The 25,922-nt window shown below is 37.4% G+C and overlaps 1 protein-coding gene across 1 annotated transcript; it reads left to right on the top strand.

Moving 5' to 3' along the window:
- Positions 1-730: 730 nt before the first annotated feature.
- On the top strand, positions 731-24,493 carry LOC117328040. Its single transcript, XM_033885369.1, has 6 exons — positions 731-809; positions 14,300-14,596; positions 15,109-15,348; positions 15,758-15,982; positions 18,878-18,949; positions 22,143-24,493. Exons 1-6 carry the CDS (start codon positions 755-757, stop codon positions 22,310-22,312), a joined length of 1,059 nt encoding a protein of 352 aa, XP_033741260.1. The 5' UTR covers positions 731-754; the 3' UTR covers positions 22,313-24,493.
- The last annotated feature ends 1,429 nt before the right edge of the window (positions 24,494-25,922 follow it).

Genomic DNA, 25,922 nt, shown 5'->3' with positions numbered 1-25,922 from the left:
ACCCTGTGATGGGAGTGAGTACCTTTGTATTATACCAGGTGATGAGAGTGAGTACCTGTATATTGTTCTCGGTGATGAGAGTGAGTACCTGTGTGTTATACCCGGTAATGGAGAATGAGTATCTGTGTATTATACCCGATGATGAGAGTGAGTACCTGTGTATTATACCCTGTGATGGGAGTGAGTACCTTTGTATTATACCAGGTGATGAGAGTGAGTACCTGTATATTGTTCTCGGTGATGAGAGTGAGTACCTGTGTGTTATACCCGGTAATGGAGAATGAGTATCTGTGTATTATACCCGGTGTTGAGAGTGAATATTTGTGTGCTATACCCTGTGATGAGATCTAGAGTGAGTACGTATACATGCTGTACATACATGTACTTGTGTAATATACCAGGTGATGAAAGTGAGTACTTGTGTATACCCGGTGATTAAAATGAGTTCTTGCGTATACCCGGTGATGAGAGCGAGTACCCGTGTATTACACCCGGTGTTGATTGAGCATCTGAATTATTATTTACAGAGACCTATATTAATGTGCACATACCTGTACATTTTACCCGGTGAGAAATAATATCTTTCTTTAGCTAACTGTGTTGTAATAGACATATATTGCAATAAGTTTATATGATAACGGAGCTCCAGAGTAAGTAATATAATACTTTTGATATGAACGGAAAATCTTCACCTCACGCAGGATTATAATTACCTGTATTCTTGTACATCCGGTGATGACGTCATATTTTAAAAATGGATACCGCTGTGTTTGTTTTGATTTTATTTACCTGGATTGGCTACCTGAAAGGTAACTTGACACATTGTTTACCAAGTTCTAGCCACTCATTATTATATTTCATTTGTTTAATGTGATAATAACAGTACTGTATATAGTTACATATCAATATTTGTTTGTCTCGTTGTACACCTGTATATATACGGCCAGGTATGCTATCTTCGGCGGTGTAGTCGTTTCCTGGTGAACCCACAGGGGCAGGTCTAGTCTTATAAAAATATCCAGAAATATCTATATATGTAAAGTCTTTATATATTGAGGTATTTCTGGCTATTTTTTAATTTAAGACTAGACATGCCCCTGTGGTGAACCAATACGTACTGGCACCTGAGTCGACATTCTATCAATAACTGAAGAAGAATATATATTTAATCCATATAATATTACTCCGTAACAGAGACCTGTAATATAAAGGTCTGCTATAAAAAAGTAAACAAGCTTGTTGATAAAACGTCAAACTCTGGTACTTGTTGGTTCACAGGGGCTTATATTTCTTTTTTTATAAAGATATATAAATATATATGTGTAAACAGATGCCTGTGCATGTATCAATTCGAATCAAGTCCTGCAGCCTCTCGTGTTCCAATCACAGGGTTCATTACAAATGATATGATCAAGAAATGGGACGCACGTATATATCCCTTTGTGCGAACCATTCTCATATGTCAGACCCCCTGGTTTTTCCATCTCCTTACTGGTTTGTCCTTAATAGTTCTGTCCCCCTCCTCGTTTCGACCCATAATATAGTGTAACAGGTCAAAGAGAAAACACAGTGCCAGACCTCGGTTCGAACCCTGGACCTCCAAACACTAGAGCAAGGGTACGTAATTTTGCACAGTACCTAAATATCGCACACCTGACAATAATTTGTGTTTTTTCTCAAAGTCGTCGAGGACTGTGCTTTTTGTTTACATGGTGACTATATATAATGCCAGACTTTTGTCGAACTTTTGCTATTTTAAATGCATCTTTTCAGAATAAGTTCATTTTGAAAACAAAGATTAACTGACAATTCACACGTAACTCTCTTCCGATAAAATGGAAACCGGATGATCAAATATTCTATTTAAAATAATTCCAGTTGTTGACTGGGATGTACAATTGCAAATACCATTTGATCATGAATATAATGAAATTGCAGCATGCTTTCAGAAAGTTTATTTAGAAAGCATGTGGCATTTGATTATTGACGACAGATATTGGAGCATGGCACAAGTCATCTAAATAAAATACATCTAACAAATAAAAAAGTCCCAGATTTAGGGACTAGTTTGACTTCTTTAATGCTCTCTTTGCACTTCCACACTTTGAATTAATCAGATTTGTCATCGCTGCATCTGTTATTTTCTTCCTTAAATTGTGTTAGGGTATAATCTGAAATAAATCAATGAAAAAAAAGTGAATTGAGAATTCATGACTCTCAGAATCAGTTATAATCAATGAACTTTTATTTGGACCAAGCAATATTTTTGTAATAGGGGTGTATTATAGAATGAGGCTTACCTTTGATAGTAGTCAGTATGTCGGGATCGATTGCCTTGCTGGTGATGTTGTCAACCTTATTAACTGCACATCTGGATCCCTTTGCTGAAGATGCTGTTAATATTTCTTTACTGAACATAACTTCCAGTCTTGATCTCAAGTGGTAAACATTTACAGATTGTTTAGTTTGTTTTTGTTTAACGTCCTTTTAACAGCCAGGGTCATATAAGGACGCAACAGGTTTTGGAGGTGGAGGAAGGCTGGAGTACCCAGAGAAAAACCACTGACCTATGGTCAGTACCTGGCAACTGAGAAATACGCGTGGACAATTGATAATAGCAACAGAGCAACATTTACAAAGAAATGCTTGGCAATGGTAATAGCAACAATTCTTGTAAATTTTGTAAAAGAAAAAGAAAATATAGTGGCCAGACCAGGGTTCGAACCTGCATGATCATGAAACCCTCCGAAATCCAGATGGATGCTCTACCAACTGAACTACCTGGTCGTTGATGATCGACCACTCCAGTTCAACTACATATGATTTTAATTGATGATTGACTTTGTTGTATAGCATCACACAACATTTTCTAGCATTAATTTTGTCTACAATTACAAGTTACGGAGAGTTCAATGCTCGATCCATATACATTATTTCTACAACAAAAAGTATTTAATAATATTGCAGCAAATTTATTGTACACATTATGCAAAAGAATTAGACAACAGGCAAGCCTATATAGATATAAGTATTTGCCTATTTAAGTATTTAATATTGTAAAAACATAAAACTAACTCCTATGCATGTACATGTAAATCTCATGGTAAAATGAAACTTAATTTATCATAATTATGTTTTTTATTGAATGTTGAAAATAATTTGTCATGTACTAAAGGAAAGATATATTGAAACATAAACTGTGAACTTAAAAGAAGAAGTATTGCAAACTGTATATAATAATTATATACAGTAAAATAGTATGTCATAACAGTTATAAACACAGTAATTATATCACATACCCATTAGTTTTAATATGACCTTGTGTATTTCATATAAAATTCAATTAAATGTCCACACCAAGTGAGCTTATGCCGTGGCGCGACGGCCGTCGTCCGTCCGGCCATCCATCCGGCCGTCGTCCGTCCGGCCATCCATCCGGCCGTCTGTCCGGCATCAACTTTTCCATTTAAGCAACTTCTTCTCAATAACCAAAAGGCCCAGAGACCTAATATTGGGCCTGTAGCATGTTGGGGTGAAGGGCTACCAAGTTTGTTCAAATAAAAGACCTTGACCTTCATTCAAGGTTTTTTTTTTTTTTTTTGTTTAACGTCCTATTAACAGCCAGGGTCATTTAAGGACGTGCCAGGTTTTGGAGGTGGAGGAAAGCCGGAGTACCCGGAGAAAAACCACCGGCCTATGGTCAGTACCTGGCAACTGCCCCACGTAGGTTTCAAACTCGCAACCCAGAGGTGGAGGGCTAGTGTTAAAGTGTCAGGACACCTTCATTCAAGGTCACAGGGGTCAAATATGCTAAAAAAAATATTAAATGACATCTTCTTAATAACCAAGATTACCAGGAAGTTGATATTGGGTCTGTAGCATGCTGGGGTGAAGTACTACCAAGTTTGGTCAAATGAATGACCTTCACCTTCATTCAAGGTCATAGGGATCAAATAGGTTGAAATTTTTAAACGACTTCTCAATAAACGAGAGTCCCAGGGAGTTGCTATTAGGTCGAAAGCATGCTGGGATTAAGTGCTACCAAGTTTGTTCAAATGAATGACCATGACCTTCATTCAAGGTCACAGAGGTAAAAAAAGCTAGAACCTTTAAACGACTTCTTCTCAATAACCAAGAGTCCCAGAGACCTCATATTTGGCCTGTAGCATGCAGGGGTGAAGGGCTCCGAAGTTTGTTCAAATGATCATGAATTACCTTGACCTTCATTCAAGGTCACATAGTTAAAAAATGTTAAAATCTTTAAACAACTTCTACTCAATAACCAATTGCAAGAGTCCAGGGGAGTTGATATTTGGTCTGTAGCATACTGGGGTGAAGTGCTACCAACTTTGTTCAAATGAATGGCCTTGACCTTAAGAGGTGCGCGATAATATCGAAATACCGGTATACCGCGAATTTGGCAGGTCGATACGATATACCGGTACACAAACCCTGGAAACCGGTATATCGCGATGGTTAACAAAAAGGCATATTAATCACTGATTTAACATTATGTGTTGGCACCAATAGCGTAAATTACTTATGTAAACGTGAAAGAAACACACGAGAACGTCATTATGTCGTATTGGTGGGGCGCTTGTTTCGTTGTCTCTAAAGCGCTTGGCCGTATGGGACATCTACGTTAAAATCAAGCACTTTCGAGATTATGATTGTTTACTAGAAACGAAAAATGGCGGACGACGAGCAAGTTGATGGTACTAAGGTCAATAATATTGCAATACGTATTGCAAGTTTCTGTTGAATATTGCAATATATTGCAATACGGTTTTGGTCCGCAATACCCAGCCCTATTGACCTTCATTCAAGGTCACAGGGGTCGAAAAGGCTGAACAATTTAAACGACTTATTCTCAATAACCATGAGTCCCAGAGACCTCATATTTGGCCTGTAGCATGCAGGGGTGACAGGCTCTCAAGTTTGTTCAAATGAATGACCTTGACCTTCAAGCTCACATAGTTAAAAAATGCTAAAATCTTTAATCAACTTCTACTCAATAACCAAGGGTCCAATGGAGTTGATATTGAGTGTGTAGCATGTTGTGGTGAAGTGCTACCAACTTTGTTCAAATGAATGACTTTGACCATCATTCAAGGTCAAAGGGGTCAAAAAGGCTGAAATATTTAAACGACTTCTTCTCAATAACCAAGAGTCCCAGGCAGTTGATATTGGGTCTGTAGCATGCAGGAGTGAAGGGCTACTAAGTTTGTTCAAATGAATGACCCTCACATTCAAGGTCACGTCGATCAAGTATGCTTAAATCTTTAAATGACTTCTGAACAGACTTCTGAATATTGGCCCTGTAGCATGCTTTCAAATAACAATCTATGACCATATATGAAAAATCACTGCATTGCAGGTGATCGTTTCGGGCCCATTGGGCCCTTGTTAGCTCACCTGGTCCGAAGGACCAAGGTGAGCTTATGCCATACCGTGGCGTCCGTCGTCCGTCGTCCGTCCGTCAACAATTGACTTATTTGACTTCTCCATAACCACTGATCGGAATTTCATTAAATTTGGTCAGAAGCATCGCTATGGGTCGGGGACTCAAAATTGTACAAATGTTTGGGCTGACCCACTCGGGGCCTCTGGGGCGGGGCCAAAAGGGGTCAATTTAGCTATATTGATATAAACGACGTCTTCTCTGAAACCAAGCAATGGATATCGCTCATATTTGCTTGGTAGCATCACTATGGGGTGGGGATTCAAAATTGTGCAAATGATGGGGCTGACCCCCTGGGGACCTCTAGGGCGGGGCCAAATGAGGTCAATCTGGCTGTATTGATAAAAACAACTTCTTCTCTGAAACCGAGCAGTGGATATCGCTCATATTTGTCTGGTAGCATCACTATGGGGTGGGGTTTCAAAATTGTACAAAAGTGGGACTGACCCCCCCAGGGGCCTGAGGGGCGGGGCCAAATGTGGTAAATTGGGCTATATTGATATAAACGACTTCTTCTCTGAAACCGAGCAATGGATATCGCTCATATTTGCCTGGTAGCACCTACTTGGGGTAGGAATTCAAAATTGTACAAATGGTGGGACTGACCCCCCCGGGGGCTGAGGGGCGGGGCCAAACAGGGTTAATTTGGCTAAATTGATATAAACAACTTCTCCTCTGAAACTTAGCAATGGATATCTCTCATATTTGCCTGGTAGCACCTACTTGGGGTAGGAATTCAAAATTGTACAAATGGTGCGGCTGACCCCCTGGGGGTCTTAGGGGCGTAGCCAAAAAGGGCCCGTTTGGCTAGATTGATATAAACGACTTCTCCTCTGAAACCAATCAATGGATATTGCTCATATTTGCCTGGTTGCACCCCCTTGGGGTAAGGATTCAAAATTGTACAAATGACGGGGCTGACCCCCTTAGGGCTGAGGGGTGGGGCCAAAAGGGGCCAGTTTGGCTAAACAACTTTTCTGAAACTAGCAATGGATATCTCTCATATTTGACTGGTAGCATCCCCTTGGGGTAGGGATTAAAAATTGTACAAATGATAGATCTGACCCCCCTGGGGGCTAAGGGGCGGGCCAGAAGGGGTCAATTTGGCTAAACTGACATTTTTAGAATTACAATAAAACCAATGTTCTTGTACCCATATAAAATGCTTATGATATATTGACATAGCAATACCAGTGACAAATATGCTTAAGCATAGTTCTTGTTTCATATCTCATGAAACAAGGTGAGCAATATAGGCCCTCTTGGCCTCTTGTTTAATTAATACACATGCATTGAACTGCTCTTAGTTAGTTCTTATTTAGAGACATGGACTGAAATGCCAGTAAAATCAGAGAAAAACATATTAAAAGCAAAAAGAATGATAATTTACACTTACTTATGAAACAAATGATCTATTTGTACATTATAAGTCTTTTGAAAAAAACTATAATTAAGTTAACTAAATATCAGGGGGGGGGGGGGGGGGGGGGGGTATACATATACATTTGTATATGACAATCGTCATAAAAGAGAGAGAGAGCTTGAAATATGTGGGTGTTTATATGATTAAGATACGTAGTGTATACACATGTAAGTACTTTACAGGGGTAGAGAACCAATAATAGATGGGAGGACATGTACATCTATCTGGCCATGACTGGGGGAGTATTATACTACTTTACAGGGGTAGAGAACCAATAATAGAGGGGGGACATCTATCTGGCCATGACTGATGTAGTATTAGCCTACTATATTAACAGATTCTTCTCTGGGTCGACAACTTTTCATTCAATTTTTATCCAGATTTTGGGAAACATCACATGATAAAAAAAATTTGATTAAGACAGTTCATACACTCCACACGCATATTATATTCATGAAATAAATACTAATGTAAACTTGTTGCTAAGGAGACATATCTTTATGACTTTATCTTATTGTTGATGATAATGTAATCATTTATAGCGAAATGATTAAATCTTGAATTGATTTGTTAGCTCCCTGACCTGAAAGGCATCCTCATCAGGTGATCATGAACTGCCATATTGTTCAGCGTCCATCGTCCTTCGTCCACCGCCAAACTTTTCCTTTGAATGCAAATAAGTTGAACGAAATTCAGTCTGGAGCATCATTAAGGTGATCCTATGTTGTATAAAAGGAGGATGTTAAAACTACCCTGAGGCCGAAAGGGTGGGGCCCAATAGGGGAAATAAAGCAAAAAATCTCAACTCCCTCTTCTTAAAGAATGACAGGAAGATTTATTTTAACCCTTAGAAGACTTTGATTTAAACTACAGCTCATAAATGTAAAAACATTTAAATTATGTGTAATCTTAATGTTAATTGTACTTGCAATTGAGTTGACCACAAAAATAGAGGTTACACAACGAGTGGTTGTTGGGTATGGAATTCATTTCACACTCGTTAGTTATTTTTCAAAAGTTACAAAAGACACGAGCTTTAGCGAGTGTGAAATAATTCCATATCCAAAAATCACGAGTAGTGTGACCTGTTTCTGCCACAATAATATCAGCTTGAATCGAAGGGAAACGTGGCCAAGTCTTATTTCGCGTATGCAAATAAGGTGGACAGGTAACGGTCGGGACCCGGTGATGTGACGTCATTTGATTATTGATGACGTCAATAGCAATTGCAACTCGGGTCAAAGTTCAAATTCTTGACCAATCAAAAGACCGGAAATATTTTTAAGATGATGTGCTTCGATTCCACTATAAAATAATATCTATACTCCCATAAAATACCTTCATGAAATATTCATCTACCCCCATCCCCATAAAATATTCATCTACCCCATGAATTACTCATTTACCTCCATAAAATACTCACTGCTTCCATAAAATATTCATATACCCCATAACACACTCATCAACCCTGATGTACTCATCTACACCCATTAAATACTCATCTACACCCACAAAATACTCTCCTTCCTCATCAAATACAAATATATAGCTACTCTAATAAAATATTCATCTGCCCCTTAAATGCTCATCGATATCTACCTCCATAAAATACTCATCTATGCTCGTAAAAGTTTCATCTACCCCATACCATTCTTTTCTACCCCCCTAACATGCTCATCTACATCTACCTGCAAAAGCTACATAAAATACCCATCTGCCCTCGTATAGTACTTATCTATAGCCCCATTTGATGTATAAATGCTTATACTTATGTAACCCTGGTAAATATATGCGACAATATACAATTCGGTACTTAGATATAAGTACATGCAATACCTATTTTGGTATCGACGAAAGCTTAAGCAAGATATAAATGGAATAACTTATGAATTCATTGTTAAACATATTTTATTTCGTCGAAAATGTTTGTAGGGCTGAACAACTATTAGAACATGTACAAGGGGCCACAACTAGTAAGGTCAAATTGACTATAAGGATAGCATTACCTGCATGACCAGTGAAATATAGAAAATCAAACTAATAAAATTTGTATTTTCACTGCAGCAATGAGCCGTGGAAATATAAGATTTTGTAGTGAAAATATAGGAATTTGTAGTGAAATGTAGGTTTTTCGTTTTTGACCAATCAGAGCACACATTTGATACTTTTTTTTTCTAATCGAAGCGAAGATAGATATATTGATTATTTTGCTGTATTTCTGAAATATTCAGACTAGGTTTTGACAAAATATTAACTTGACATTAGCTTTTCAAGTAAAGATTCACGACAACAGAAGGAAACGCTAAATTGCTTTGATCAGCCCGTTCAAAATGGCGTCATCATTTGACGTGGAGTAACGTCACAAAGGGATGACGTCATGAATTATGTTACTGATTCCCCCACCTTTTTGACACTATTAATTTTTTTTTTTATTTTGTTTGTAAGTTTATAAAATGCAATAAAAAGAAAATTGAATAGTTTCCCTTTAATATCACATATATTTCACGAGTATGACAGAATATTTCGATATTTTTCACTTGTGCTTCACACCCGTGAAAATATCGATATTCTGTCATACTCGTGAAATATATGTTATATGAAACGGGAAACCATTTAATATCCTCTGTTTATTAGTTCCTGAAATAAGAGGATTATCTGTTCAATTGGTTTTAGGTGATTATAAATCTATATATAGTCAGAGATGATATAGATGTGATGATCACTATAACGGTATGATATCTCATATTGATTTTAATTCAAAGGTCAAAGGTGAAAGGTGATACGTACTCTTTAGTACAAATGTGTCGTATCAAAATAGTCCAGGAACAAATGTGTGTTTCATTTTTTTGCGGAATGACAGACTCTCCTGACCGCATTGTGGTGCCCCGACCTGTTCAATGTTATACAGATGTTCTCGCAACTATACCTAGATTATATATAGCTACCAATCACATTGTTCCAAGTTACTTTTGTGACTGTGCAGTGTGCATGTATCCCTCCAAAAATCATTATAAATTGGATAAAATATATATCTCGCAGGCCATGGTGAAAGAAAGATGCATTTTTTCTTTATCATCAACAATTCATTTCTTAATATTTCAATAATTAGTTGAATTTTAAACACAATTAAATATCTAAAGATTTGCACAAAGATATAGTCATGTAATATACGAAAGTGTTTGTTCGGACATGTAGTTTCTTACAATCACCAATAATTTGTAGATGCTATCAGTTTCTTCTATAGAGTTACTTAAATGTGGTAGGATGCAGCATGGAATAACTCTTAGTCATGCAAATGACCAAACATGAAAAATAGCCAAGCTGTTATGCTCACAAGTGCGTATATCACAGAAAAATAGCCAAGCTGTTATGCTCACAAGTGTCTATAGCACATGAAAAATAGCCAAGCTGTTATGCTCACAAGTGTCTATAGCACATGAAAAATAGCCAAGCTGTTATGCTCACAAGTGTCTATAGCACAGAAAAATAGCCAAGCTGTTATGCTCACAAGTGTCTATAGCACAGAAAAATAGCCAAGTTGTTATGCTCACAAGTGTCTATAGCACAGAAAAATAGCCAAGCTGTTATGCTCACAAATGTCTATAGCACAGAAAAATAGCCAAGCTGTTATGCTCACAAGTGTCTATAGCACAGAAAAATAGCCAAGTTGTTATGCTCACAAGTGTCTATAGCACATGAAAAATAGCCAAGCTGTTATGCTCACAAGTGTCTATAGCACAGAAAAATAGCCAAGCTGTTATGCTCACAAGTGTCTATAGCACAGAAAAATAGCCAAGCTGTTATGCTCACAAGTGTCTATAGCACAGAAAAATGGCTAAGCTGTTATGCTCACAAGTGTCTATAGCACAGAAAAATGGCCAAGCTGTTATGCTCACAAGTGTCTATAGCACAGAAAAATAGCCAAGCTGTTATGCTCACAAGTGTCTATAGCACAGAAAAATAGCCAAATTGTTATGCTCACAAGTGTCTATAGCACATGAAAAATAGCCAAGCTGTTATGCTCACAAGTGTCTATAGCACAGAAAAATAGCCAAGTTGTTATGCTCACAAGTGTCTATAGCACATGAAAAATAGCCAAGCTGTTATGCTCACAAGTGTCTATAGCACAGAAAAATAGCCAAGCTGTTATGCTCACAAGTATACAGCACAGAAAAATAGCCAAGCTGTTATGCTCACAAGTGTCTATAGCACAGAAAAATAGCCAAGCTGTTATGCTCACAAGTGTCTATAGCACAGGAAAATAGCCAAGCTGTTATGCTCACAAGTGTCTATAGCACAGAAAAATAGCCAAGCTGTTATGCTCACAAGTGTCTATAGCACAGAAAAATAGCCAAGCTGTTATGCTCACAAGTGTCTATAGCACAGAAAAATAGCCAAGCTGTTATGCTCACAAGTGTCTATAGCACAGAAAAATAGCCAAGTTGTTAAGCTCACAGGTGCATATAGCACAGGGCAGGAGCATTTGTTTTACCGGGTTTGACTTTATGTACGTATACTTATAAACGCTTATTTTGTTTTGACCTTGAAATGCGAATGGCGGCTGTGAATAATATTACACAAATATGACATATAGAGAGGCATTTCAATCAATACAAATGCTCCTTGATCATACTTTTAAGACATCTGATCAGAGTCAGAAGGGCCTTTCTAAGTCAAAATGTTAGACTGGTGAGTTTGTGGCCTTCTTCAGAATTAGGCATATTTCAGCCCAAACTTAACGGTTTAACATTTTTAGCCCACCATCATCAGATGGTGGGCTATTCAAATCGCCCTGCGTCCGTGGTCCGTGGTCCGTCCGTCCGTCCGTCCGTCCGTAAACAATTCTTGTTATCGCTAATCCTCAGAAAGTACTGAAGGGATCTTTCTCAAATTTCATATGTGGGTTCCCCTTGGTGCCTAGTTATGCATATTGCATTTTGAGACCAATCGGAAAACAACATGGCCGACAGGCAGCCATCTTGGATTTTGACAATTGAAGTTTGTTATCGCTATTTCTGAGAAAGTACTGAAGGGATCTTTCTCAAATTTCATATGTAGGCTCCCCTTGGTGCCTAGTTATGCATATTGCATTTTGAGACCAATCAGAAAACAACATGGCCGACAGGCAGCCATCTTGGATTTTGATAATTGAAGTTTGTTATCGCTATTTCTGAGAAAGTACTGAAGGGATCTTTCTCAAATTTCATATCTAGGTTCCCCTTGGTGCCTAGTTATGCATATTGCATTTTGAGACAAATCGGAAAACAACATGGCCGACAGGCAGCCATCTTGGATTTTGACAATTGAAGTTTGTTATCGCTATTTCTGAGAAAGTACTGAAGGGATCTTTCTCAAATTTCATATGTAGGCTCCCCTTGGTGCCTAGTTATGTATATTGCATTTTGAGACCTATCGGAAAACAACATGGCCGACAGGCAGCCATCTTGGATTTTGACAATTGAAGTTTGTTATCGCTATTTCTGAGAAAGTACTGAAGGGATCTTTCTCAAATTTCATATGTAGGTTCCCCTTGGTGCCTTGTTATGCATATTGCATTTAGAGACCTATCGGAAAACAACATGGCCGACAGGCAGCCATCTTGTATTTTGACAATTGAAGTTTGTTATCGCTATTTCTCAGAAAGTACTGAAGGGATCTTTCTCAAATTTCATATATAGGTTCCCCTTGGTGCCTAGTTATGCATATTACATTTTGAGACCTATCGGAAAACAGCATGGCCGACAGGCAGCCATCTTAGATTTTGACAATTGAAGTTTGTTATCGCTATTTCTCAGAAAGTAATGAAGGGATCTTTCTCAAATTTCATTTGTAGGTTGCCCTCTGTGCCTAGTTATGCATATTGGATTTTGAGACCAGTCAGAAAACAACATGGCCGACAGACAGCCATTATCGCTAAATCTTAAATTTTATATATAGGTTCGCCATGTTTGAAAAGTACTAGAGGGCTGTTTCTGAATTTACACAGATTAGTAAGACTTAGAGGAAGGGAAAAGTAGAGAAAAGATCAATCTGACATGGAACCTATAAAGATCATTCAATGGTGGGCGCCAAGATCCCTCTGGGATCTCTTGTTTTCTAAGAGAAGACTTCTTGCCATTTATAGAGTTCTTTATGGTGTCTAATAAGAGCATTTCTGATGTTTTGAAATACCTCCTTATATGCCATATTTGTGTGATCTTTCACGACCGCCATTTGCATTTCATTCATATAATTAAGTCAAATTTGGTCAAACCAATCCTCGTATTTTGTGCTTTAAACTCTTGTGAGCAAAACGATATAACTAGTTTATGTAATATATGCGATACAAATGAGCTAATTATGTCCCCCTGAAACATGCATTTTTCGTATGTTTTGTTAAAATTTACAAACAGCTTAACGCATTACATGTCAACAGCAATTAATTCCCACGGTTTGCCATTAATACACATTAAAAGTTCAAGTTATTTCTGTAATTTCATCAAAGTAGGTATTTATAGGTTTGTAAAATATCACTGTTTTGACTGGTTTAATTGACAGAGTTCGCCTGTTCACCCTTTTTTGTGCATTTTCTGTGTGCATGTGCCATGCTTATTATCAGCATGAGTAGCTACATCTCATGTTCAGGTTTCAGGGTTTTTTTGGTCAAGGTCACTTGCTATTCGGGGACGGTACGAAGGGGGCATGCATTATTGCTTAGCACTACCCAGCGTGCTTGTTCGTTTTAGAAAATACTTGACTGATTTAATGTAAATAAATCAACAGCATTTATTCATTAAAGTATTATTGAATGCTTCTGTTTTCTTGTAATTAAGTTGATAATTAAAAACCACCAGGAAATCTGCAACACCTCGGAACAACAGCTTGTTTCTCAGATTAGTACTTGTTCATGGATCTCTCTCAAATTTCATATGTAGCTATATGTTTCCATTGGTCTTTACTTGTGCATATTGAATTTTGAGACTGATAGGAAAACAAAGTGGCCGACAAGCGATTTTTTTTTTATTTTCACAGTTAAGGTTTGTCTCTTTTTCTTAGAAAATTTTCATAGACCTTTGACCTACATCTTTTATATAGTCTAAGTTTCATCTGTGGTTATTCCAAACTTGTATTTTTTCCAACTGTTGCAGCTTTAACACATAGGAATGAACTTTGATGTAACATTTAGAAAATGATTGAAAACATTATCTTCCACATTTTTCACATGATCTTAGAAAAATTGGAAATACCAGAGCATAAACTAGACTTTAACCGCAAAATGATTCCAGAACATAAATGTATATTATCTGTCAGAAGGGATCCATCAGTAAATCAATTTAATTTTCACAGGAATATATATGTCATAATTCTTTCATCTGTCATCAATTTAAAATTTTAGCAGCCATCAGTGAGTACTTTCAGTATTTAATTATTTTCAGCTGATATTGTCGTACAGTCCACTCTTTACTGTTCGATCTGTACCTACAATGAAGAATTCTGCAGAAACCCAGCATATGTCAACACCAGATACAAATTTTACAGTCGGGATGTTGAAGACGTCAATTCAAATGTGGGCACCAGTTATCAAGATGGAAGGAACTGTATTGTATCTATAGAAGCACACCCAAACAACCAGATTGAAGTTCAGATTGATTATCTTGCAATAGATAGTTATGCTGTGATGGATGAAAGAGGTTATCCGAAATTCTGCTATGATTATCTGAAGCTTTACAATGGTAAGAGGCTATCTTATATAATTGAAGTCATGTTTTTTTTTTAAATATTAAGATAGAAAGACTAGAGTCCTTGCGACCATTATAAAGACATTCATTCTCTCTTGAACGATACAATTTAAAGATTATGATAGATACCAGGTAAGCAAACTTTGAAGTATGTATTTTCTTTAGAGAATCTTGCATTGGCCAGTTCCTTTGACAGAGACCTCTAAGCGATTAATGTTTAAGAGTCGCAACATTTGTACCGATATATATAACTGAAAACAATATAACAACCCTTCAAGGTAAGGAAAGATTCTATTTAATTCATCACCTTGTGAGGTAAAGGTGAGAGATCCATTGTAATTACAATTTACTTAGTTAACTTTTACGCTTGACCGATGTGTGTACATGTTCATCAGGTAGAAACACTCTACTTAGACTAGACAGCTCTTCTAGCAATCTTGATATGAGACCTACTGGTATGTATGTACAGAATTGACTGATGATATCTATATATTGTTCTTTTGAAGGACCCACAGCTGACAATGCCAAGATGTTTCCAAATATTCCTCCAGCTGGTATTTGTGGTACGAAGAATTCCCCTGCTGACATGGCCGATATCCAAACATTCAAGACAACCCAGAACCATTTAACTGTCCAGTTTGTTACTGATGGTCGGAAGGAGAGCTTTGGAGGGTTTAAGCTGAGAATTTCACAGTTCCCGTATTCCAATACAGGGAATCTGTACCCATCTGGCGGTAATCTTGGAGGTAAAGTGAAGCATGTCACCATATGAAAGTATTAAGTTTGCCAGATCAACTCAAAATAATAAATTTATTAGAAATAATAAAAAAAAAATGAATACCGCCAGTCGAAGTCGCACCATTTTACTGATTTCAGTGAATTGTGACCTCCCATTTCAGATCTAATTAATATTTTCTGTTTACCCCTGGGGCATTCCCTTAACAATATATTTAGCACTTATAATAGAAACATACAAATGTACTTACGCACAATCTTGAATGTCCGATACTCGGTGAAACCACAGTTTAGACAATCGAATCTCGTCATCAGATCAGGACTGGGAATAACTAGTATTTCAAGACGATTACATATATTTAAGCCAATGAATATATTATGCTATCATAGTCAACCAGATATTGTGACTTTCTGTTTAAGGTTGGAATGACGGTTCCTATAACGAGTTCCAGGTGTACTGGGACCAGAGGAATGTGATTCCTGGAGGAGTGTTCCCAGGCACAGGAGGAAATGACTATAGTGAGGAGGTTGGAGGGATCGAGTGTTATGACTGCAATTTCTGTCCAGTAGAACCTTTTGATCCTGACCAGTTATCCATCAGCACAAGATCAGGATGTCATGTCTGTTCAAAAGAATTTGACAATAGTAAGTTTGATCATTGGTTTACCCAATAACATATCATAAACAAAATTAAAGTTTGTCACATTATACTCTCCAGACTGTTGCATAATTCTCCCTAGGCTGTTAAATCACACTCCCCAGGTTGTTACATTATGATTCCGAGACTGTTACGTATATACATTATACATGTACTCCCCACTGAATAGATTTTGACCAAATTCAGTCTTAAGTATCCTCCGGTGTGAAGGCCAACCGATCTTGTATAAACAGTGGGTTAACCCCAACGGGTCTGAGGGGCGGGGCCCAAAAGGAGAAATAAAGCAAAATCTTTAAAATCCTTCTTTTTTCTGTAGAAATGAAAGGCTTTGGTCTATATTTGGCCTGAAGCATCCTTGGGATGAGGAGAATAAATTTTTGTACAAAACTTGCATTGAAATTGAACAAGGCAACTGATCAGAGGTAAATGTAAAAGGTGATAATCAGGGTCAATTTTTTTTATCATTTCACTGAGGAGCATTTTGTTATTACATTATGAAGCAAAGTTGGTCAGATTTATAAAAGAATTATCTTACCAAAGGTCAAGGTCACTGGGTCAACAGTTAAACACAACTTTTGTATCTTTTCACTGATAAACATTTTGTGATGGCTTTATGGGTCAAAGTTGTTTGAAATAAAAGAAAAAGTCAACTGACCAATGACTAAAGTCAATATTAATGGTTCAAAGGTCATGATCGAGAATTTTTTTTTTTATTCTTTCACATATAAACATCTCATGGTGATATCATAAAGAAAAACGTTGGTGTAAGATTTCAACAAAAGGTCAACTGAATAAAAGTAAAGGTTTCTGGGCTCAAAGGTTAAAGGTGAAGGTAACTTTTGTACCGTTTAACTGAAGAACATTAAAGAAGATCAAGGTCATTAGGTCAAATATCAAAGCCATTTGGGTCATAGGTCAAGGACAAATTTGTGAATTATAGTCATAACTGAATGCATTTGAGGTTTTTAGGTCATCTGACCCGAAGGGTCTTGAGATGGTCCTGACCAAGTGTTGTTATTTTTCGGGTCGGTTTGAAATCCAAGATGGCCGCCATAGCCGCCATCTTGAAAAACACATTTTAAACTTCTTCTCAAGTTCCACCAGTGCTATTGAGCTGAAACTTGGATGAAATGATCCTGATATGATCCTGATATGATCCCGACCAAGTGTTGTTATTTTTCGGATCGGTCCGAAGTCCAAGATGGCCGCCATGGCCGCCATCTTGAAAAACACATTTTAAACTTCTTCTCCAGTTCCACCAGTGCTATTAAGCTGAAACTTGCCTGAAATGATCCTGATATTATCCTGACCAAGTGTTGTTATTTTTCGGGTCAGTCCGAAATCCAAGATGGCCGCCATAACCGCCATTTTGAAAAACACATTTTAAACTTCTTCTCAATTTCAACCAGTGCTATTGAGCTGAAACTTTCTGAAATGATCCTGATATTATCCTGACCAAGTGTTGTTATTTTTCGGGTTGGTCTGAAATCCAAGGTGGCCGCCATAGCCGCCATCTTGAAAAACACATTTTAAACTTCTTCTCAAGTTCCACCAGTGCTACATGTATTGAGCTGAAACTTGCCTGAAATGATCCTGATATGATCCCGACCAAGTGTTGTTATTTTTCAGGTTGGTCTGAAATCCAAGATGGCCGCCATGGCAGCCATCTTGAAAAACACATTTTAAACTTCTTCTCCAGTTCCATTGGTGCCATTGAGCTGGAAATGGGTGAGGATGTCAAGGAAGGCGAGCCAACATAGTGTTGTTATTTTTTCGGCCTTGTAAAAACTTTGAAACGACAGCAATGGTGGCCATTTTGTAACATGATTGTGCAATCATGGTTTTTCCTGAACAACACCCATTTCAAACTTCTTCCAGTGGGATTCAGCCCTAACTTACCAGAATTGATCCTGAGATGGTCCTTACCAAGTGTTGTTATTTATCGGGTCAACCAGAAATCCAAGATGGCCGCAATGGCAGCCATCTTGAAAAAAGCATTTTAAACTTCTCCAGTTCCACTGGTGCCATTGAGTTCGAAATTGGTGAGGATTTTAAGGAAGGAGGGCCAACAAAGTGTTGTTATTTTCGGCCTCGTAAAATCATTGACTTGGCAGCCATGGAGGCCATTTTGTAACATGATTGTGCATTCATGGTTTTCCTGAACAATGCCTATTTTAAACTTCTTCTCAAATTCCACCAGTGGGACTCAGCTCTAACTTACCAGAAATGATCCTGAGATGGTCCTTACCAAGTGTTTTTATTTATTGGGTCGGTCAGAAATCCAAGATGGCCACCATGGCCAACAGTGCCACTATATACTTGCTACAGAGAATACATACTACAATAATATAAGGTTTTTAATTTAGAGTCAGATGACCGTTAAGGCCCCTGGGCCTCTTGTTTTGTCAAAAACATCCTGGGGCGAAGGGACACAAATTAAGTCAAAGGTCATATATGTGCAATTTATACCAATGATTTCAGCCGACGAGAAAGTTTCAGCTATTAAAAGATACCTGAATGAAACTTGCAGTATATCTTTATCACCCCAGATGATGTGCAGTGCTCTGCCATTGGGTCATTGTGACGAATGAATTTGAATGAAGCTTAAGGGAGACATATATTATTTTAATTAGTACTAGTTCTTCTGGTTTTTCTTACAATTTCTTGTTGACGTTCTAATACAATCTGTCTGGGGCAAACTTTTTGAGCAGTTAAATATATGTGTATGTATATTCATTACCCACCGATAATGTGCATAATATTGTAAATGAGTCACTGCAGCCTTCATTTTCAGGTCAAATGTCAATTGAGTGTAAAATATTCAATGCCTTGTACTTACTTATTGCCACATCTGTAGTTACACATTGTGTTGGTGTTTATAGGTTACCAAAATGCAAGACGACAGTGCTATTCACAAACAGACTATACATATTTGTTGGAAAGTTTATCTGATGGTAAGTGATTTTGCATTAAATTCCCGTCTAAACATTTGAGATTCACAGAAAAACATGCGTTATTTATGCAGAATGTGTTACCTTTTGTACATCCAACCATCACATATCTGGTTATCATGTTTTGTAGAGTAAATTTGTAATGCACTCGTTAAAGGAACATTTTGGATTTGTAATTGACAAATTGTTGAGTTTGGTAACAAGGTACTGCATTCTAACAGTTTGACATACCTAAAGGAACAATGTGCCCTTTCTTTGCTGAATTGGTTTAGTGAGCTTATGTCATGGTAGGACGTCCAGCCGTCTGTTCGGCGTCGACTTCATCCATGAGTGTTGACAGAGACATATATACATAGATATGCAGCTCTCTATTTGCCCCTATTGTGTATGTGGTGGCCCCTGACCTTCCCACAATCCTTAGCGGTCGCTCGGTTTAGTCTTCACTTGACGCCATGTTGGAGAACTCTTGAAAACCAGATATAATTATCGATAATTTCCATTTGAAATCATCACCCATATCCAAGGATGTGCTTTTTAGGTCACCTGAGACAAAGTCTCAAGTGACCTATTCTAATCCCCTTTTGTCCGTCGTCGTGCGTCGTGCGTCGTCCGTCGTGCGTCGTGCGTCGTGCGTCCGTAAACAATTTACATTTTCGACTTCTTCTCCAAAACCCACAAACCAAATTCTATGAAATTTAGCAGGAAGCTTCTATGGCTAAAGGTCAACCAAAATTGTAAATTATATGGTCCCCACCCCCCAGGGGCCTGAGGGGCGGGGCCAAAAAGGGTCAAATTGACTAAAACTTCAAAAATCTTCTTCTCTACTCTCAGATATGCTGGAATCAAACACTCTTCATAGATGGAAGGGCCTTAAGGTGCTTTACCAAAATTGTAAATTTCATGACCCAGGGGTTTCACGTTTGCCTCTGGGGAGGGGCTATACTTTACTATAGTTTATATAGGGAAATCACATTTTTGACTTTAATTTATTTTATTTCTATTGGAATTCATTCTAATTTTGTAAACATTGTCAGCATGGGATGACAGTTTGATGGCATGCACATGTTGGCCATGACTGACCCCCAGGGGCTGATGGGCGGGGCTAAAAAGGGCCAAATTGACTGAAATTTCAAAAATCTTCTTCTCTACTCTTAGATATGCTGGAATCAAACACTCTTCATAGATGGAAGGGTCTTAAGGTGCTTTACCAAAATGTAAATTTCATGACCCAGGGGTTTCACATTTGCCCCTGGGGAGGGGCTAAACTTTACTATAGTTTATATAGGGAAATCACATTTTTGACTTTAATTTATTTTATTTCTATTGGAATTCATTCTAATTTTTGTAAACATTGTCAGCATGGGATGACAGTTTGATGGCATGCACATGTTGGCCCTGACTGACCCCCAGGGGCTGATGGGCGGGGCTAAAAAGGGCCAAATTGACTGAAATTTCACAAATCTTCTTCTCTACTCTCAGATATCATAGAATCAAATACACTTCATAGATGGCTCGGTTTGAAGGTTCTTTACCAAAATTGTGAATTTCATGACCCTGGGGTCTCAAGTTTGCCCCTGGGGCGGGGCTAAACTTTACTATAGTTTATATAGGGAAATAACATTTTTGACTTTTATTTGTTTTATTTCTATTGGAATTCATTCTAATTTTGTAAACATTGTCAGCATGGGATGACAGTTTGATGGCATGCACATGTTGGCCCTGACTGACCCCCAGGGGCTGATGGACGGGGGCTAAAACGGGTCAAATTGACTGAAATTTCAAAAATCTTCTTCTCAAGACTGAAATAAGGTGGAATCAAATACTCTTTATAGTTTGAAGGGTCTTATGGTGCTTTATTGAAATTTTAAATTTCATGACCCTGGGGTCACAAGTTTGCCCCTGGGGAGGGGGTAAATTTTACTATAGTTTATATATGGAAATCACATTTTTGACTGATTTGTTTTGATTTCTATTGGAATTCATTCTGGTTAACATTTTCAGCATGGAATGAAAGTTTGATAATATGCATATGTTGGCCCTGACTGACCCTAGGGGCTGATAGGTGGGGGGGCAAAAGCAAAAAGGGTCAATTAAATAAACTGAAATATTTCAAATCTCAGGTGACCGTTAAGGCCCATGGGCCTCTTGTATTTTATTAATATCAAAATGCAGAAGTATCATCAATATGAAATATATAACAATTTGCTGTCAAAGTGTTTGTATTTTGAGCATGAAATTCAAGCACACGCACGGAAGATCGGCGGGAATTTCCAGTATTCGAAAAGTCCCTTTGGGGTTTTCTAAAATACGGACAAATGGCACCAATGTGCATGATAAACAAGACTATATCCCATAAGTAAGATCGATTTTGGATAATGAAGTAACTTTTGTAGTGGCCTCCATAAAACGATGTGCTTTTTGTGTGTGTTTAAATTTGACGATGTTTTGGTCTGACGTAATGGCGGCTTAATTACAAAACTAGGACATGTCGAATAGGACCCAATAGATTTTCGAGAATACGGATAAATGACAATAATGTGCATAATCATCAAGACTATATCCCATAAGTATGATCGTTTTTGGATAATGAAGTAACTTTTGTAGTGGCCTAAATAAAACGATGTGTTGATTGTGTGTATTTAAAAGTGAGGATATTTTGGCCTGACGTAATGGCGGATTAACCATAACTTGTCGAATAAGTTCCAGTAGATCGATACACACATGCGCAAAGCCCGATTTACCTGTGCTCGCATGTGTTTGATAGGGGACAAGGCGCTCTCGATAATTGATACGCTGGAGTGGTCACGAATAAAGGGAGCCACCACTTGTACGGGGAAATAGCGATGTTTCTTATCTCTGTGTATATATGTCTCTGGTGCTGAGTACCCTTGTCAAATTTCAGGTTGATCCAAGAGTATCTCCCTCTAAAAGAATAGCATTCTGAGCCCATCAATATCATTAATGCCCCTTCCATAACCTGCAGTGGCTAGATGGACTCTCCAGACTCTCTTCAGACACTCCAAGACATGTCAACAATATATTTCCCCCATTAATATTGACTCTTAATGTTTGTGTTTGCTTTCACATTTATCTTTTTTACCTTTTCAAAATTTCAAATTGTTTATCTTTCCCTTCAGTAATAAAAAAAACATTTAATAAAAGACAAATATTTAAATGAGACAATTTCTTTTGACAGGAATAGACAAGGTGGAAAGCTACAGTGGCTGCAAACAGTTTGTGACACAATATGGTCGCACAGTAAACTATTGTTTCTGTCAGAAAGACGAGTGCAACTCTGGTACAACACTTCTGTACAACTGGACATTACTCATTGTCATAGCATCCTCTTTATGGCTTTCATTGTAACCATGGTAAAGCTATAAGATGATTTTATAGTTTAATCATAGTAATAGGCAATATGATGTGAATTGCTGACTAGAAGTGTCTGTAAACTACACAGGAGAGGTACATGTACAGTGAAATGACTGTATGAAATAATGAAACACCTCTCAAAACACCTCCACCTACACCCAACATTATCATGTTAGATATGTTATGATGTATGTATTCCACTGTGCTTTTACATACCCAAACAAAGTTTATGGTAAACCTTCGGTCAGTTCAAAAGTAAATATATATTAATGAACCTATTCAAATTGTACGATATTCTGCTTCAGAAATTTCGAACTATCCGAGTTGATATCGGCGAAAATCTCGACAAAGGGTAAATAAGACACAAACACATACCTGGCATATCAAATGTAAATCTGATACGTAACAACGACGACCTGAACAATGGCACATTTGTAAATAAATAAGAAATGATAGCATTTTATTTAATTCAGTGTCAAATGATTGTTAAACTTACTTCATTTCATGATTATTATTATCGTTACTGTATATTAATCGCGAAGCCCTCGGCCATTATGTAGCTATAGGTTCCTAAACAGTACACGGTTCATTTGTAACATAAAAGTTGGACATACTTGTAGACTAGCTAGAGATATAAATGCTGAGTCTCCGAACGGTTTGGTTATATTTGAATCAGAAACTATCGATATATTATTGTAATGAATGGTCCATTTCATATATTGAAATCATAATCTACATAACCTGTTGCGTTTATGAAAGTGCTACTGTGATAGGTGATATATGTTGGTAAAATTAGGTCAGAACTTCAGCATGTCTGCTTTCAAATTGCCAAGTCGTATTATCTACCAAACTTATTTGATACCTACAAAATTATCATCACTGATTGGGACACCTTTGGACTGTTTTGGCTGGATATAAATGCTTATCACGTACATGTAACTCAGAATGACCTAGTGGCTGATCATTGCAACATTACCGCGAGCAATATGGGTGCCGTTTTAGTATTTGCAAAATGTGATATCACCAATTCGATTTAATGATATCACTTAATGAATTGATATTGGTAAATTGAATTAATGATATCCTTAATTCAAATTAATAATATCACTTATTCCAGGAATTAATCAAATCAATAAATCGAATTTGTGATATCATTGATATCACTAAATCAATTTATTGATATCATTAAATAAACGGAATTAATGATATCATAATTCGAATTATTGATATCATAATTCGAATTATTGATATCATGAATTAGTCTGTAGAACCACAGTAAAAAAAGAATATGTCTCTCCATTGCATTGCGGGATTACACTTTAAACCAAGATTGAGGATAGACTGTAATTGCTGCTTGATATCAGACAAAATATTATCCTGGAGTAACATTGTTTTGACAACGGTGATGCTCCTTATTTCTCATTGAGATGAAATACATATTTTTTTACCTGTGAGTAATACAAGATCTTTTTTAAAAATTGCCACATTGCAAGAGAACCGCTATTTTGGACATTTTTAGAGGGAGCAGTCATTTTGCAAAACAATTTGGGAATTAATGACATCATTATCATTAATTCGAATGTTTGATGTCAATAGATACTCTTATTTATCAATATCATTAATTCGAATAAATGATATAATTAATTCGAATAAATGATATAATTAATTCGAATTACTGATATCATTAATTTGAATTATTGATATCATTTATTAATTCATTGATCAGTAATTCGAATTAATGATATCACATTTTGTAGATAAATACTAAAACAGCACCCTATAGAGCGGCTTGCACCTTGTCTCGCCTGCCTACCTAGCGAAAGGGCGCAGTTTTACAGGTAATACCTTGATTGGCAATAACTAGATGTCCAGTCGCAATTAGATAATCAATATGCTTGGCTTGCACTATATTTGACAGTGCATGGATGATTTCTTAGTTTGTCATACAGCGATAGTACTTATATTGCATGTTTTCTATACTTTGTGGGGGCCTAAAGTTGCAATCAACTGAAAATATTGAATTAGCGCTAAAATGTGTAGCATATATTAATATTTTTGTTCTATCAGATGAACGGCAATGATCACATACAACCAATTAACCTAAATGTGTCTGTTGATCAAAGTCTTAGCATTTTTACTGGGCCAATCGTCGCGAGCTTTCGATGGAGCTTGCCGGAAAAAAATCATACTTTATGTTGTTACTTTGACAAGTTCGGACTATCCGAAATAGTGTCAGTTATAAACAACCAGAGTTCGATTTAGCACAAGTTAGAAATTAACACTTTTGTTGAAACGTGTTTGAAGTATCGCCTGTTCGAACTGAACGGAGGTTTACCGTACAGTATGCCATGTTATAACATATTCAAAACATTAACTGATGAGGCCTTGTAATTATAGCTGGCACATAGTTGAGGTAGTGTTGCAGCTCTAGTCAGATTTTGCATGTAAATTAGCCTTGTTGCACTAATGTTGCTGCACAAAAACCAAATATTTTGTGGCACAAAAGCTGAAAGGTGCAGGATAGTCGCACACCAAAATGCACACTTTTTGAGAAATACCAAGAGAGTGCCAGATAAATTAGTTATTCTTATCCAACTTGCACTTTATCATGATAGTCATTCATAGTCTTGTGATGCAAGCTTAAAGTTTAGATATTGATTACAGGGATATAATGCTATAAAGTTTTTTCAATGATCCAAATCTATTTTCAAGGCTAAACTTGTCTATTATGTTAAAAACATTAGACAGCATTATATGTACATTCATAGTCTAGAATGATGAATTTGTTTAATTCTTAATCTCTAATGGAGACTTGATAATAGTTGTCCATCAGTTTTTAGCCCACCATCATCAGATGGTGGGCTATTCAAATCGCCCTGCGTCCGTGGTCCGTCGTCCGTCCGTCCGTCCGTCCCTCCCTCCGTCCGTCCGTCCGTCCGTAAACAATTCTTGTTATCGCTAATCCTCAGAAAGTACTGAAGGGATCTTTCTCAAATTTCATATGTAGGTTCCCCTTGGTGCCTAGTTATGCATATTGCATTTTGGGACCGATCGGAAAACAACATGGCCGACAGGCAGCCATCTTGGATTTTGACCATTGAAGTTTGTTATCGCTATTTCTGAGAAAGAGCTGAAGGGATCTTTCTCAAATTTCATATGTTGGTTTCCCTTGGTGCCTAGTTATGCATATTGCATTTTGGGACCGATCGGAAAACAACATGGCCGACAGGCAGCCATCTTGGATTTTGACAATTGAAGTTTGTTATCGCTCTTTCTAAGAAAGTACTGAAGGGATCTTTCTCAAATTTGATATGTGGGTTTCCCTTGGTGCTTAGTTATGCATATTGCATTTTGGGACCGATCGGAAAACAACATGGCCGACGGGCAGCCATCTTGGATTTTGACCATTGAAGTTTGTTATCGCTATTTCTAAGAAAGTACTGAAGGGATCTTTCTCAAATTTGATATGTGGGTTTCCCTTGGTGCCTAGTTATGCATATTGCATTTTGAGACCAATCGGAAAACAACATGGCCGACAGGCAGCCATCTTGGATTTTGACAATTGAAGATTGTTATCGCTATTTCTCAAAAAGCACAGAAGGGA

This window comes from Pecten maximus, chromosome 5 (genome assembly GCF_902652985.1).
Source record: "Pecten maximus chromosome 5, xPecMax1.1, whole genome shotgun sequence".
In the NCBI taxonomy this organism is placed as follows: Eukaryota; Metazoa; Mollusca; class Bivalvia; order Pectinida; family Pectinidae; genus Pecten; species Pecten maximus.
This window is presented reverse-complemented; position numbering and strand designations above follow the sequence as displayed.

Coding starts and splice junctions, on each gene's coding strand:
- LOC117328040 (XM_033885369.1), top strand. CDS start 755: ATGGATACCGCTGTGTTTGTTTTGATTTTATTTACCTGGATTGGCTAC. Junction 14,597..15,108: donor TTATCTGAAGCTTTACAATG/GTAAGAGGCTAT, acceptor GTTCTTTTGAAG/GACCCACAGCTGACAATGCC. Junction 15,349..15,757: donor ATCTGGCGGTAATCTTGGAG/GTAAAGTGAAGC, acceptor TTTCTGTTTAAG/GTTGGAATGACGGTTCCTAT.